General features: G+C 31.6%; 2 protein-coding genes across 3 annotated transcripts in view; one reads left to right on the top strand and one right to left on the bottom strand.

The window, feature by feature from the left end:
* Nucleotides 1-1,461, bottom strand: part of limd1b (LIM domains containing 1b) — a 12,116-nt gene extending 10,655 nt beyond the window's left edge. For both annotated transcript variants that reach the window (XM_056479549.1, XM_056479547.1), the window contains exon 1: nucleotides 1,372-1,461. The gene's annotated coding sequence lies outside the window, so the exon portion shown is untranslated. The remainder of the gene's footprint in view (nucleotides 1-1,371) is intronic.
* Nucleotides 1,462-1,491: 30 nt separating this feature from the next.
* Nucleotides 1,492-15,000, top strand: part of cdcp1b (CUB domain containing protein 1b) — a 20,103-nt gene continuing 6,594 nt past the window's right edge. Inside the window, exons 1-5 of the mRNA XM_056479546.1 lie at nucleotides 1,492-1,903; nucleotides 8,239-8,454; nucleotides 10,111-10,467; nucleotides 12,521-12,886; nucleotides 12,985-13,182. Coding sequence (XP_056335521.1) covers nucleotides 1,840-1,903; nucleotides 8,239-8,454; nucleotides 10,111-10,467; nucleotides 12,521-12,886; nucleotides 12,985-13,182 — 1,201 coding nt within the window. The 5' untranslated portion in view covers nucleotides 1,492-1,839. The remainder of the gene's footprint in view (nucleotides 1,904-8,238; nucleotides 8,455-10,110; nucleotides 10,468-12,520; nucleotides 12,887-12,984; nucleotides 13,183-15,000) is intronic.

A 15,000-nucleotide genomic window follows, 5' to 3' on the forward strand; every position in this document is an offset into this window, starting at 1 on the left:
AATATAATAAATATGATATAATATGATATAATATAATATAATATAATATAATATAATAAATATGATATAATATAATATAATATAATATAATATAATATAATATAATATAATATAAAACAATATAATATAATATAATATAATATAATAATATAATATGATATAATATGATATAATATAATATAATATAATATAATATAATATAATATAATATAATATAATATAATATAATAAATATAATATGATATAATATGATATAATATAATATAATATAATATAATATAATATAATATAATATAATATAATATAATATAATATAATATAATATAATATAATATAATATAATATAAAACAATATAATATAATATAAAATAATATAATATAATATAATATAATATATGTAATATAATATAATATAATATAATATAATATAATATAATATAATATAATACAATACAATATAATATAATATAATATAATATAAAATAATATAATATAATATAATATAATATAATATAATATAATATAATATAAAACAATATAATATAATATAAAATAATATAATATAATATAATATAATATAATATAATATATGTAATATAATATAATATAATATAATATAATATAATATAATATAATATAATATAATACAATACAATATAATATAATATAATATAATATAATATAAAATAATATAATATAATATAATATAATATAATATAATATAATATAATATAATATAATATAATATGATATAATATAATATATGTAATATAATACAATATAATATAATATAATATAATATAATATATATAATATAATATAATATAATATAATATAATATAATATAATATAATATAATATAATATAATATAATATAATATAATATAATAAATATAATATAATATAATATAATAAATATGATATAATATAATATATGTAATATAATATAATATAATATAATATAATATAATATAATATAATATAATATAATATAATATAAAACAATATAATATAATATAATATAATATAATATAATATAATATAATAAATATGATATAATATAATATAATATAAAATAATATAATATAATATAATATAATATAATATAATATAATATGAAAAACTGATCAAAAATATAAAAAACAGAAAATATAATGCAGTAACTTATGATCATATAAATATAAATATTTCAAAAAAATATATGTAAAAAGATATGCTCAGTAACAGCCTAATGTGTTTCTGCAAATGGTTTATGAACATGAACTGCCTCTGGCGAAATGGCACATTTTACTTCAGCGAATTCTTAACTCATGAATATTAATAAGGCGTGCTGACGTGGTTTCGACAATCCTCCAATAAAGAATCACTTACCTTATGAATATTAAGTGTGTCCCCAGGCTGTGCTGAAACGCTTGAGTTCTCGATCCTGACTGAGGAAAACCAAGGAATCATGTTTGTTGAGATTATAAACAAGAACTGTCACAGATGAGTGGATTTGGCCCCTGAAAAAACCGGAAAGAAGCTTTAATATATATATTTTTTTCTGTAGTATGTAGTCTGTGGTATTTATAAGACTCTCTTCGCTTGATTTGAGCTAAAGTGTTTCTCGAATAATGCAATCGCATTTTTCCAGCTGTTGTCTCGTGAACGCAAGTTTGTACAGGTAAATGCGCGCGCACACGCCCTTCACAACTGCCAGTAGAATCAGGAAGCGCGAGTCCGCGAGATCCGTCGCACCGAACTCAATCCACCATGCACGACCCAAAGGTGTAAAACAAACCGTTTTTACAGCATAAACACGTTGTTTTTGGCGTTTTTGGGGAGTTCTGACGGAGAGCGATGGGTTCCAGTGCGGTCCCGGTGCTCATTGGACTCATTTTATTGCAGATTCACAAAATCTCAGGTGAGTCTTCACAGAAGCGCCACCCCAAACACGTTAAACATCCATGTTGCTGTCATTTCGTTACTTGGTTACTTAATGAAAAGTGCTTAAAACATGTCAGGTATGCTAGTTAATGATTGTGAATTGGGTTAAATTGGTTTCATCTTCGCACATGCAGACTTAAAGAATTTTAGAAAGGGATTCTTTGCAAATGTTAAATAGGTAAATAATATTAGCAGCCAAATGACTATCAAAGTACAACATTGTTCATAGTTAATGAAATAGTGCTCATGTTTTAAAGTCATACTTGCATGCGATTTCAGAGCGAATATATGAAAGTAGCGTGGTAAACAATATATGACGTCACAACTGGTCACTTTGTTCAAAAGTAAATGAATGGGCGAAAATAAAACCAAGTTTACCTCAGTATAGTGTGATTTTAAATGTTTATGAACTTAATAGGAGTCTAATGATTTGCACATGACATTTAATTGTATTTAATGCAGGCCGGGTTTAATTTAGATTTGTGATTAAATAATTTAAAAAATGTATTTTTATATTATTTTTAACATATCTATTTTATATTGATTTTTTAAATTAATAATTTATTATCTTTACATTTTTATTAATATTTTAATTATTGTGGATAATTATTTTTTAAAATATATTTTTATTATAATTTTTTATATTATTTTTAGAAATATTTTATATTAACATTTTTTTAATTAATAATTTAACATCTTTTCTTTTTTATTCTGATTTTGATTATTGTGGATCATTTTTTAAATTATCTTTTTTATTTTTAATGAATATTTTAATATGAATTTTTAATTTTCAAATATATTTTATATTAATATTTTTAATTAATAATTAAAATCTTTAATTTTTCAATTAATATTTTTAAATATTGTGTAAAATTATTAATTTTTAATTTATCTTTTTTATTTTTAACTAATATTTTATATATTATTTTCATATATATATATATATATATATATAAAAAAAATAAATATTTTTAAATAATAATTTAATATCTTTACATTTTTTAATTAATATTTTTAATTATTGTGGATAATCTTTTAAAATTATATTCATTTTTAATTAGTATTTTTAATTATTTTCAAATATATTTTATATTATTATTTTTTAATTAACAATTTCATATCTTTTCGATTTTTATTAATACCTTTGATTATTGTGGATAATTAAAAATATATTAAATTATCTTTTTTTATTTTTAATTAATATTTTTATATTATTTTTAATGTTTCATATTATTATTTTTTTAATTAATGTAATGTCTGTACTTTTTATTACTATTTTTAATTATTGTGGATAATATTTACATTTTTTTATTAATATTTTTATATTGTTTTTAATGTTTTTTATTATCATTTTCTTTTAATAATTTAATATCTTTACTTTTTATTACTATTTTTAATTATTGTGGATAAAATTTAAAATTTTAATTAATATTTGTATATTATTTCTTTAAATATATATTTTATATTAATATTTTTAAATAAATAATTAAAATATCTTACTTTTTTTTAATTCATAATTTTTTTAATTATTGTGGATAACCATTTTAAAAATAAATTAAACAGGCACAGTCATGATCATTTTGCATACGTGTGTGTGTGTGTGTGTGTGTGTGTGTGTGTGTGTGTGTGTGTGTGTGTGTGTGTGTGTGCGTGTTTCAATCCAAACCTAAAAATCAAAACAAACTCAGTTATGTAATCAAAAATAAATTAATAAATAAATAAATAGCTTTTGTTTAAGTTTCTGGTATCTCACAGACTCAAGGTGTGTGTGTGTGTGATTGTTTTTTGTGTGTGTGTGTGTGTGAGAGACTCTTGTTGTATCAATCACAGTAAATATTTGAAGAAGTTTTTTTTTGTACATATACAGTGATTAAATATTATTATTATTATTATTATTATTATTATTATTATTATTATTTATTATTATAAAAATAGCGTCTGGCTTTCTAGGTGGCCTGCTATAAAAATGGACGCATTTGCATTTATGACAGCTGCTGTGAAAAATAACTTGTTAATTATTGACCAACAGTCTGTTACTGTACAAAATGAGGGCGGTTTGCTGAACGATGCTCTTGGGCAGGGAGGGAAAAACATGCGGCTTTCACTGCTTTCTCTGTGGTGAAATGCATATCTGATGACAGTGACAATAGAAAAGCAAGCAGGCATTGACATTGGCGACAATGGTCTTTCATTTTCACAGTGCCGAAAATGACCTTCAAAGTGCTTATTTTGTTTGAAGTTGAGATTTTATATGCATTAAAAAAGTCAGAAGAGGACATTTCTTTTGTGCATGAAACAATTGGATGCTAGTGTCATTTTGGGTGAGGTAAAATTGACAAAAGTGATATTAAAATCAAGTAAGTTGTTTCAAATAACCTGTATACAACCTATAATTGTATTATAATATTGTATATTTGTGTATTAAATAAAACAGCACTATTCTGACAAGTACCTAATATATAAACAAATAAGTGATCATGGTAAGTTTGAGTACAACACTGAGAGGTGCATGAAAAGCGGATGGAAGGATCATGGCAAAGTATAAAGAAAACAAGAAGAAATTATGATGTGATTTTTGTGCTGAATATGCTTAAGTAGATGAATGGCATTTTAGTTGACGTTGTCTGTAAATCATGGTGAAAACTTTGGACGTTTGTACACAAAATGTACATATAAGATGTGTTAAAGGTTATGCTTTGATACTTGAAAAGCATTTGTGTACTTTGCCCTTCATGCACAGGAGTTATTTAAACATTAATCTATATTTTTAAATGTAATTATTATTGTGGATAACCTTTTTTAAATCATTGTGGATAATTTAATGTTTTTTTAAATTATCTTTTTTCTTTTTAATGAATATTTTTATGTTATTTTTTTAAATATATTTTGATCTTAAATTATGAATGACAAAATAAATGTTACATTATTTTAATTAATATTTTTTCATTATTGTGGATAACCTTTTTTAATTAATGCAGATAATTAAATGTTTTTTAAACTCTTATTTTAATTAATATTTTTTCATTATTGTGGATAACCTTTTTTTAAATTAATGCAGATTTATTAAATGTTTTTTAAACTCTTTTATTTTAATTAATATTTTTTAAATAATATTTTTAATATATTTTTTTAGTTAATAATTTAATATCTTTAAATTCTTTCAATTAATATTTTATTATTATTGTGGATAAATAAATCTTTTTTAAATGTTGTATTTTTAATTAATTTTCTAAATTTTTTACAAATATATTTTTATATTAATATTTCTAAATTAATAATTGAATATTTTAAAATTGTTTTAATGAATGTTTTTTTTAATTATTGTGAATAATTAAATGTATTTTAATTGTCTTTTTTCATTTTTATTAATATTTTTATATAAATTTTTTTAATATATTTTTCTATTAATATTTTTTAATAAATAATTTAATATCTTTACTTTTTTATAAATATTTTTTAATTATTGTGGATAACCTTTTTCATTTAATGTGGATAATGTTTTTATTATCTTTTTCTTTTAAATTATTTTTTATAATATTTTAAAATATATATTTTTATATTATTTTTAAAATTAATAATTAAAAATCTTTTAATTTATTTAATTATTATTTTTTTAAGTATTGTGTAAAATTAAAATACAGTATTTTTTAAATTAAACGTGCACAGTTTGTGTGTGTGTGTGTGTGTGTGTGTGTGTGTGTGTGTGTGTGTGTGTGTGTGTGTGTGTGTGTGTGAGAGAGTGTTTTTTTTATCCAAACCTATAAATCAAAACAAACCTGGTTATGTCATCATAAATAAATAAATAATTATGTTTAAGTATCTGATATTTCACAGACTCAAGATGTGTGTGTGTGACTGTTGTTGTATCACTCAAAGTAAATATTTGCAGGACTTGTAGTCATTCTTCAGTGTAATATGAGCCGCTGCGGATGATTCTCCTCTTGTTTGATTTGTGCAATCAAAATCATGTCTAAACCTGCGAGTGTATATCTGTCGAGTCTGACACAAGATGGTGATTCAGTGTAGATTTACTTTTCATTTCTTTAGTTTTAAGCCTAATTAGTAATCATTTCTGTCTGTGACAAATATGGATGTGTTGTTTAATCAGAATAATGAGCGAGCTGTCATGCAGAGTAATTATGAGATAGTCAGTTTCTCCTAATGCAATCAGGGTGGATGTGTGTGTTTGTAATGTGTGTGCTCTCTCATGGCCTTTTCCTGTTCCAGCTTTTACATTTGTGAATCAGTCCTTTGTGTTTCTGTTTGATTTTCTGTGGGTTAAACTCTCTGCTTGATTTCAGCTGTTCTTTTAAAGGGCACCTATGGTAAAAAATGTACTTTTCAAGCTGTTTGGACAGACATATGTGCATGTATGGTGTATAGAGCGTCATATTGGGGTGATATAAACACACACAGTGCTTTTTTTTTCAATTTAACAACATAAAAAACGGTGGACCAATTGGAGCTGTTTTTAAATCGACCGCAACTTTACGTAGGAGAGCGGTCCCCCCGCCCACCAATATTGATTGACAGGCGCGTCATCATATCCTCAGTGTGTTGATTCACGTCCGCCATTTTCAGCATGAGTCGAAGCGATATCACTAAAGGAACACGCTAGCTCTATTTTTAGATGCAAGGCTCATTGGGCTCAACACAAGATCAATGTTCTCCACATTATCGCTCTTATTGGAATTATTGGTTGTATCTTTAGGTAGGTTTGCAAACATGTGTACTTCTCATTGAGTCTTCCTTATACTTCAGCCGTTTGCATTTCTCGCGATCCCAGAAGCTCCCTGTGATCTTAACTAGCATGCGTTTTACAATTCTAAACATCGGTTTCTATCAGGGTACACTCAAGTCGACGGCTGGGCGCCGCGGACCGCTGCAGAAACCTATGTTTAGAATTCAAAAATGCGTGGCGCGACGATTCGGGACACGTCATGTCTCTGCCGCTCCACAGAGAGTGTCTGGTGTGCCGTGTCGCGGCTTCAAGCGGCGCATCCGGTGCCTCAGTCAAAGTTAATTCAGTGTGCGTGGTTATTAGTTTCTGTGTACAAGCTCGGCACTTGAAACTAGCACACAGTTGGCTGTAAAACTGTACAAAGACACAAATGATTTTGTACTCTCTGCTTGGTCTGTGTCAGAGTCGTACATGTACGACTGAATGCTGATCCTCTCCTCCTTCTCCGTCTGCCTGTCAGACTCTGTTGCAAACGCAGAGCGGGTGAGGTCATGGCCCCGCCCCCTTGTGACATTGGCGGGAAGCCGAAACTAATTTACATGTGAAGCAACACACCCATAAATAAGCGAACTGTGGACACGCCCCCAACATGACACTTTTAAACACATTATAATAAACAAATCTGAATTGTGTTTTAAACTGAACCTAAACTGGCACACTCAGAAGAACCACAATATTAATATTAAATCATAAAAAAGAGGTCAACTATGTGCCCTTTAATAGACTTTCTATGCTATTTCTATTTTGTAGGGCAACTGCCTGTAAAAGTGCACTTCAGATTAATTTAATGCTTGATTTCAAGTTAGTTGCATCACTTTTCTAATGGAATGAATCCATGCAACAAACAAAACAAAACAAAAAAATTGAGCGACCAACCCTTAGTAATTGGATAGACGCAACTATTTGTCGTCAATTTAAAGAAGGATATATTCCTGAGGAAATGGAGGAAATGGGTTGAATATATTTTAGTTAGTAGACCCGACTTTGTTGCTATAAATGAATAGAAGATGATGTTCTGATAGATAAATACATGCTAATGTATGTACATGTATACGGTTATACTCATTCATATTATAATGTGTGACATTCCCATGTGTATAATGAAGATGGTCAGTTGAGATTATTCTGGAAGGAATTATATTATGACATGTGTTCTTACCCTGGATGTAAATAGTGCTTTATTTTCTATTTATTTTTGATTACTATTTTTATTTTATCCTTTTCTTATAATTTTTTCTTTTTCTTCTTTCTTTATGCTGTTTTTCATTTTATAATCTACAAAATTTGAGTACTACTGTGTAGTCAATTCACCTGACAATAATGTACGTCATTTTAAACCAAAGTTTAACATTTTAAACCACGTAAAACCAAAGAATTGTCTAAAGTGACATTTAAAAAAAAAATAGTATTTTATTTACCAGCTCATAACCTTATCATAACATATAAAATGAAACATCTGAACCTAATTGTAGGAGCCTGATAGAAAATGCTAATTTACAAGAAAAGAGGTCTGGAGGGTTTTGCATCTGAACTCTTCATTTATTTATGTGTGGGTTTGTTTTATTCTGCAGAATGTCAGACGATAGAGGTGACCCCTGACCCCGACACCAATGTGATCTTCAGTAAGAAACCTGGTCAGGGTCTGGGCTGTACTGTGTGTAAGAATGAAGGTTCATCTCAGACTTGCGACTCCACTCTCAGACTCACCGATTCCAAAACCACCAGTGTGTCCTTCAACTGCTCTCAGCCGGGAGACGTTTTCACTGTGGAGATCAACCAAGACATCGGTCAGTATCAAAATAAAACATCTCAATGGTTCAAGTTTATATCACTTTTCACAATAACTATTGTTCCAAAGAAGCTTTACACATGGTGTTCATTATTATATTACAATCAAAATCAGAAAGAGTCACAGTGTTGTGTATAGGGTGGACAGTATACTTGACAAAAGTCTTGTCGATCTCAGTTATACACGCAACAAATAATAACTTGACTTCTAGTTGATCATTTGTAAAAGTGGCAGAAGGTAGACTTTTCCCATGAATCATCTGTTGAACTGCATCCCAATCATCACTAATACTGCAGAAGACCTACAGGAAACAGCATGGACCCAAGATTCTCACAGAAATCAGTCAAGTTTGGTGAAGGAGAAATCATGGTTTGGGGTTACATTCAGTATAGGGGTGTGCGAGAGATCTGCAGAGTGGATGGCAACATCAACAGCCTGAGGTATCGAGACATTTGTGCTGCCCGTTACATTACAAACCACAGGAGAGGGCAAATTCTCCAGCAGGATAGCGCTCCTCCTCATACTTCAGCCTCCACATCAAAGCTCCTGAAAGCAAAGAAGGTCAAGGTGCTCCAGGATTGGCCAGCCCAGTCACCAGACATAAACATTATTGAGCATGTGTGGGGTAAAATGAAGGAGGAGGCATTGAAGATGAATCCAAAGAATCTTGATGAACTCTGGGAGTCCTGCAAGAACGCTTTCTTTTCTGTTCCAGATGACTTTATTAATCAGTGATTTGAGTCATTGCAGAGATGTATGGATGCAGTCCTCCAAGCTCATGATGGAGTCAGACACAATACTCATTCTGTTTCCACTGCAGCATGACTTTATATTCTATACTGGACATTATTCTGTTCAGTGACAAGACTTTTGTCTCAGCAAAGTCAGACTTTACTGTCCTAATTAAATAATTAATAATCAAGGCATGATCAGATTTTATTTTAATCAAATAAGCGTAATCTAGTGGCCATTGGCTTTCATATCAGCCACTTCTGATACCAAATGATCAACTAGAAGTCAAGTTATTATTTGTTGTTCCTAAAACTTGGATAGACTTTTGTCAGGTAGTTAATATACATGGCTAACCTGCAGTTACACTTTTCAAAAAGGTGCTATTTATGTATGTAATAGATTTTCAATGAAGGGATCTGATGATCCATTAGGTCAAGCCACCTACTAAAACTCTTGAAGGTGCAGTATGAAGGATTGACACCTAGTGGCTGAACTATGTATTTCAGTCCAAATTCAAAATATCGGAGAGGGTTTTTTTTTTTTTTACCTGGCCACACCTCCCAAAACACAAGTTGCCAGATTGATGGTCATGTATAGCCAGACGTCTGACTGATGATTGAAGGTCTGGGAACTTTGGCTGCTTTGAATAGTCAAGCACTGCCATTGATGCTATTTGACCTACAAGTTAACCAGCCAATAACCTTTAGTTTTTCATTATGTTTAAGGGTGTGGAAGTGTCCACAGCATGCAACCAAGCATCATTCCTTAACAATCGTCTTTAAAAGTTTACAACAACGACGCATCAATATACTCAATAATAAATATCAACATTAAAAAACATAAAGGAAATCAATAGGAAAAGTGTTTTAATACTTCAGAAGAGTCAAAAACGTACATGCAGCATTCCTCAATCTCCCCACAGATTGTTCATCGTCAGCCTGCAGCAGCATCGCGGTTCATCCGGATGCGACTCGATTCCTGGAGTTTAGCAGATCCTTCACCTGGGATGTGAGGGTTCAGTCCAGCAAGATGTTTCGCCTGGACTTTCCAGCTCCAGGAATGAGGCAAATCAAACCTTCAGAAAGCTGTCCGGACCAGCACACCTACAGCATCATCTCATACCAGCGTACAGGACCCATATCCATCGGCACCTTCTGTCGGAATGGCACCATCAGTCGAATCCAGGTCTGGTTTCGAGGACGCATTTCTCTGGAGGTTCCTAAAGGCACACCTCTGAACCCGTCCGACTTCAGCGTGTCCGTTGGACCTGCTTCAACAGGTAGTAGAGATTCTAAGGGAGAATATTATCTTTATTCTTTGGTTATTGTCCATTTACGGAGATTGTGTGGCTAAAACTGGCTGAAGTCATACTTGAAATGAACACAGATCAAATTATGTTAGGTTTTCTCATTTACAATAATCATGATATTTAAATAAGCTTTCCATAGTCCATCGTCCATCATCCATCAACCAATCTATCCATGCATATTTATTCCATCCATCTGTTCTTTCCATTGATGTTTGTTATGGTTTGTTTGGTTGATCCATGCATCAATCTATCCATCTCTCCATCATCCACCCATCAATCCATCCATATTTATTCCATCCATCCACGTATCCCATTGACTTTGGTTTGTTAGCAAAGGACAATATTTGACTAAGATATGATTTTAGATTACAAAATCTGTAATCTAAAAAACAAATAAATCTAATTATTGAGAAAATCACCATTTGAATTGTTCCAGCTTGAGTTCTTAATGCGTATTACTAATCAATAATTGAGTTTTGACATATTTACAGTAGGAATAGATCATCAAGGAACATGATATTCTCAAATTAATATGCTAGGAATGATATTTGGCTTAAAAATGTATTTTTTTTCCTGTATTTTTTTTGTTATTTCCCAAAATGTAACCATGCAACATAAGGTTTTATGGTCCATGGTCACATTTTATTAACATTTCTGAAGTGCAACATAGACATTTGCACACTTTTAGTCTAGGGCTGTGTGAAAAATCGATAATGGCGATAAAAGGCGATAATGATTTATTTAGCATTTTGTCAGTAAAGCCGGTTCTGTAACCGGTAGTAAACCTCCAGCACGTGCTAGAGTTGTCACGATAATGGAATTCGGTACTAATCGATGATGAAATTTGAAAATAGTCAATTTCTTGCTAACATTTGAGCGCTGTTGAGCACGTTCTTAAACAGCGATATTGTTGGCTCCCATTCAAATTACACCAGAGTTACCGACCGCTCCTGCGATTTATTCGGAAATTTATTTTACTTATTTTATTTATTTGACCATGTTACTTGGTGCCCGACTCGCCATCTTACCTTTCCTCTCTCTCCTCCACACTTTCCCTTGATGACAATCACGCATACGTATTTTTAGGCATTAAATAAATAATATTTAATATTTAATACTTGTCTCCTATATAAGTGCATTGTTTTTATGACGGTATAACGGTATTAAAACTGACACCGTTGCTATTTTTAGATCCCGCGGTATATATATATAACCATATTACCTACTGTGAAGGTCATCAGTTCATCGAATTCACCTCTGTTTACTGAGTGTAACTACAGATACAAGGACACTGAGGCGTTTCAAAGTCGCGTCGATCAGCTGGTTTGTCTATAAGCTGACATACGAGCGATCCGCTGATGAATCACGACTTTAAAACACTCCAGTGTCCCTGTATCTGTGGTTACTCCGTAAACAGCGGTGAGTTTGGTGAACTGATGACCTTCACGGCCAATTACAGTCATTTCTGTTGTACATGTGAACACAATGGCAAATCAGCGATGTTTAAGAACGTGCTCAACATCGCTCAAATGGACATTTAAAAAATGTCAGTATCGATTGGTACCGAATTCCAGTATCGCGACAAACCTAGCACATGCATTCAGATGCATTTACTACACAAAATCGAAGTTATTCAGAACCGAGTTTATAATCGCAGACTATTTAATCACATGGTAATGAAATCAAAGATGGTCATCCTTTGACAATGACCGCAGTATCTCTGTAGTAAATGTGCAAGTGAAAATACCACATTTAATAACGTTTTTACTCCAAACTCGCTTCATAAATTTAGTTTAGTGTTAGAAATAAATCCTTCGGTGAGGATAATTCTGTAGTCGTGTTCAGTATCACGCTGAATCAATGAAAGCAGTTAAATCTGTGTTATTTGCATTGCATTATATATTTCCAGGAGTTGTATATTTGTAAGTTGTATATATATTTGCATTGCACCCTGACAACGGATTTCATCAATAAGCTGAGTTATCATTGTATTAATATGCATGTAAACACTCTATATCTCCAGGACTGGTGGAGGTGGACGTCAAGCTGCCCAGAGGAGAGTCTTCTGTTGATTTCTTCACACCAAACTATGGCACAGGCTATTACAATGACTACAAAATAAAGTGGAACTTCGCTGTCGAGCCAATGGTCAATTTTACCGTTGAATTTAAACAATTCACTCCACCAGAATGCCAAAAGAAAGAGGTCACGGTTGATTATGCATTTGGAGAAAAGACTTCATTCTCAAAGAAGCCGATGGACGTTCAACCCAACAATCAACAGGGAGACTTCAGCTTGACTCTGAACAACTGTGAAGGAAAAAGTGCAGCAAATGTTCCTGGGCTTTCAATGCACATCATGGTCGGGGTGTTCAGGGGGGGCATTCCATGTAAGGAGAAATATATTTAATTTATTTAATCTTTTTACAAAAGATATCGTTTCATACATGCAGATAAATAACATGCTGTGTGTGTGACTTCTGTTTAGATCTTTGCGCTGTGGATCTTCAGAATGAGGAAGGACTGAGTTTGGAAATTGTAAACACAAACCCACAATCGTACTGTGAAATGAGATCAAACTCTGTGGTGCAGGAGAAAATCGTGGTTCCTGTGGGCAGTAAAGCTGATCTTTACTTCCTCGACTGTCCTGCGCAGGATCTGCGGCTCACGGCTACTAAAACCATAGGTACAGTAGGAGAACAAGCTTCATCTGCGGAGCATCACTGGTACACATTAGCAGAATTACACAGACCTCTCTGGACTTTGAAACTGATGGGTTTTGGGTTCTAATGGCTAGATGTATATTGATGTGTGTTTTATAATGCGAGTAGTTGTAGAATTGAATGCATCCATCAAAAATCTGCTCCATCTACCCATCCATCTGTCCATCATCTACTCCATCTATCTATCCATCATCCATTCCATCCATCGATCAAATTCAAATTGATAAATGGATGGGTTGATTGGTGGATAATGGATGGATGGAGTGGATGATGGATGGATAGATGAATGAAATGGAAGATGGATGGATGGATGGATGGGGTGGATCATGGGTAAAGGATGGATGCATGCATGCATTGAAAAAAATGGATCGATTGGTGGATGTAGTGGATGATGGGTAGATGATGGATGGATGGAATAGATGATGGAGAGATGAATGGATAGATTGATTGATAGATGGATAGATGGATGGAATGGATGGATAAAGTGGAAGATGGATAGATGTATGGCATGGATGATTGATAAATTGACGGAATGGATAGTGGAGGATGGATCAATGGATGGATAAAGTGGAAGATGGATATATGGATGGAGCAGATGATGGATAGATTGATGGAATGGATAGATAATGGATGATGTATGAAATAGATGGATCAAGTGGATGATGGATGGATGGAGAGAGTGGATGAATGGATGGATTAATTGATAGATAATGGGTAGATGGATGGATAAACATGGATGAATAGATAGATTATGGGTGGATGATAGGGAGATAAGTGGATGATGGATAAGTGGATGATTAATGGATAGTGGAAGATGGATAGATTGATGGAATAGATGGATGATGGATTGATGGAGAGAGTAAATGATGGATAGATTGTTGTAATGGATGGATGGATTAATTGATAGATAATGGGTAGATGGATGGATAAAAATGCATGAATAGATAGATTTTGGGTGGATGATAGGTATATAGGTGGATGGATGAATAGATAGGATGATGGATGGATAGAGTGGATGATGGAGAGATGGATGGATGGAGTAGATGGGTTAATTGATGGATAATGGGTAGATGGGTGGATAAAAATGGACAAATAGATTTTGGGTGGATGATAGGTAGATATGTGGATAGATGGATGAATAGATAGAATATTGAAAATGGATAGATAGAGTTGAAGATGGATAGATGGATGGAGAGTAGATGATGGATGGATGGATGATGGATGGAGAGTGGATAATGGATGGATGGAGTAGATGATGGATAGATTGATGGAATGGATGGATAGTGGATGACGGACAGATGGATGATGATAGATAGTGGAAAATGGATGGATTGAGTGGATGATGGATAGATTAATGGAATCTATGGAGTAGATGATGGATAGATTGATGGAATGGATGGATAGAGTGGATGATGGATAGATGGATGATGATAGATAGTGGAAAATGGATGGATTAAGTGGACGATTGATTGATTAATTGAATCTATGGAGTTGACGATAGATGGATGGATAGAGTGGATGATAGATGCATAACCGATGGATAGTGGATAATGGATAGATGAATAGAGTGGATGATGGATAGATTGATAGAGTGGATGGATAGAAGGATGATGGATAGATGGATGGAGTGGATGATGAATAGATGGATGATGGATAGATGGAGTGGAAAATGATTAGATGGATGGAGTGGAGGATGGATAGATGGGTGATGGATGGATAGTGGATAATGGATGGATGGAGTAGATGATGGATAGATTGATGGAATGGATGGATAGAGTGGA

This window comes from Danio aesculapii, chromosome 19, assembly GCF_903798145.1.
Source record: "Danio aesculapii chromosome 19, fDanAes4.1, whole genome shotgun sequence".
Classification (NCBI taxonomy): Eukaryota; Metazoa; Chordata; class Actinopteri; order Cypriniformes; family Danionidae; genus Danio; species Danio aesculapii.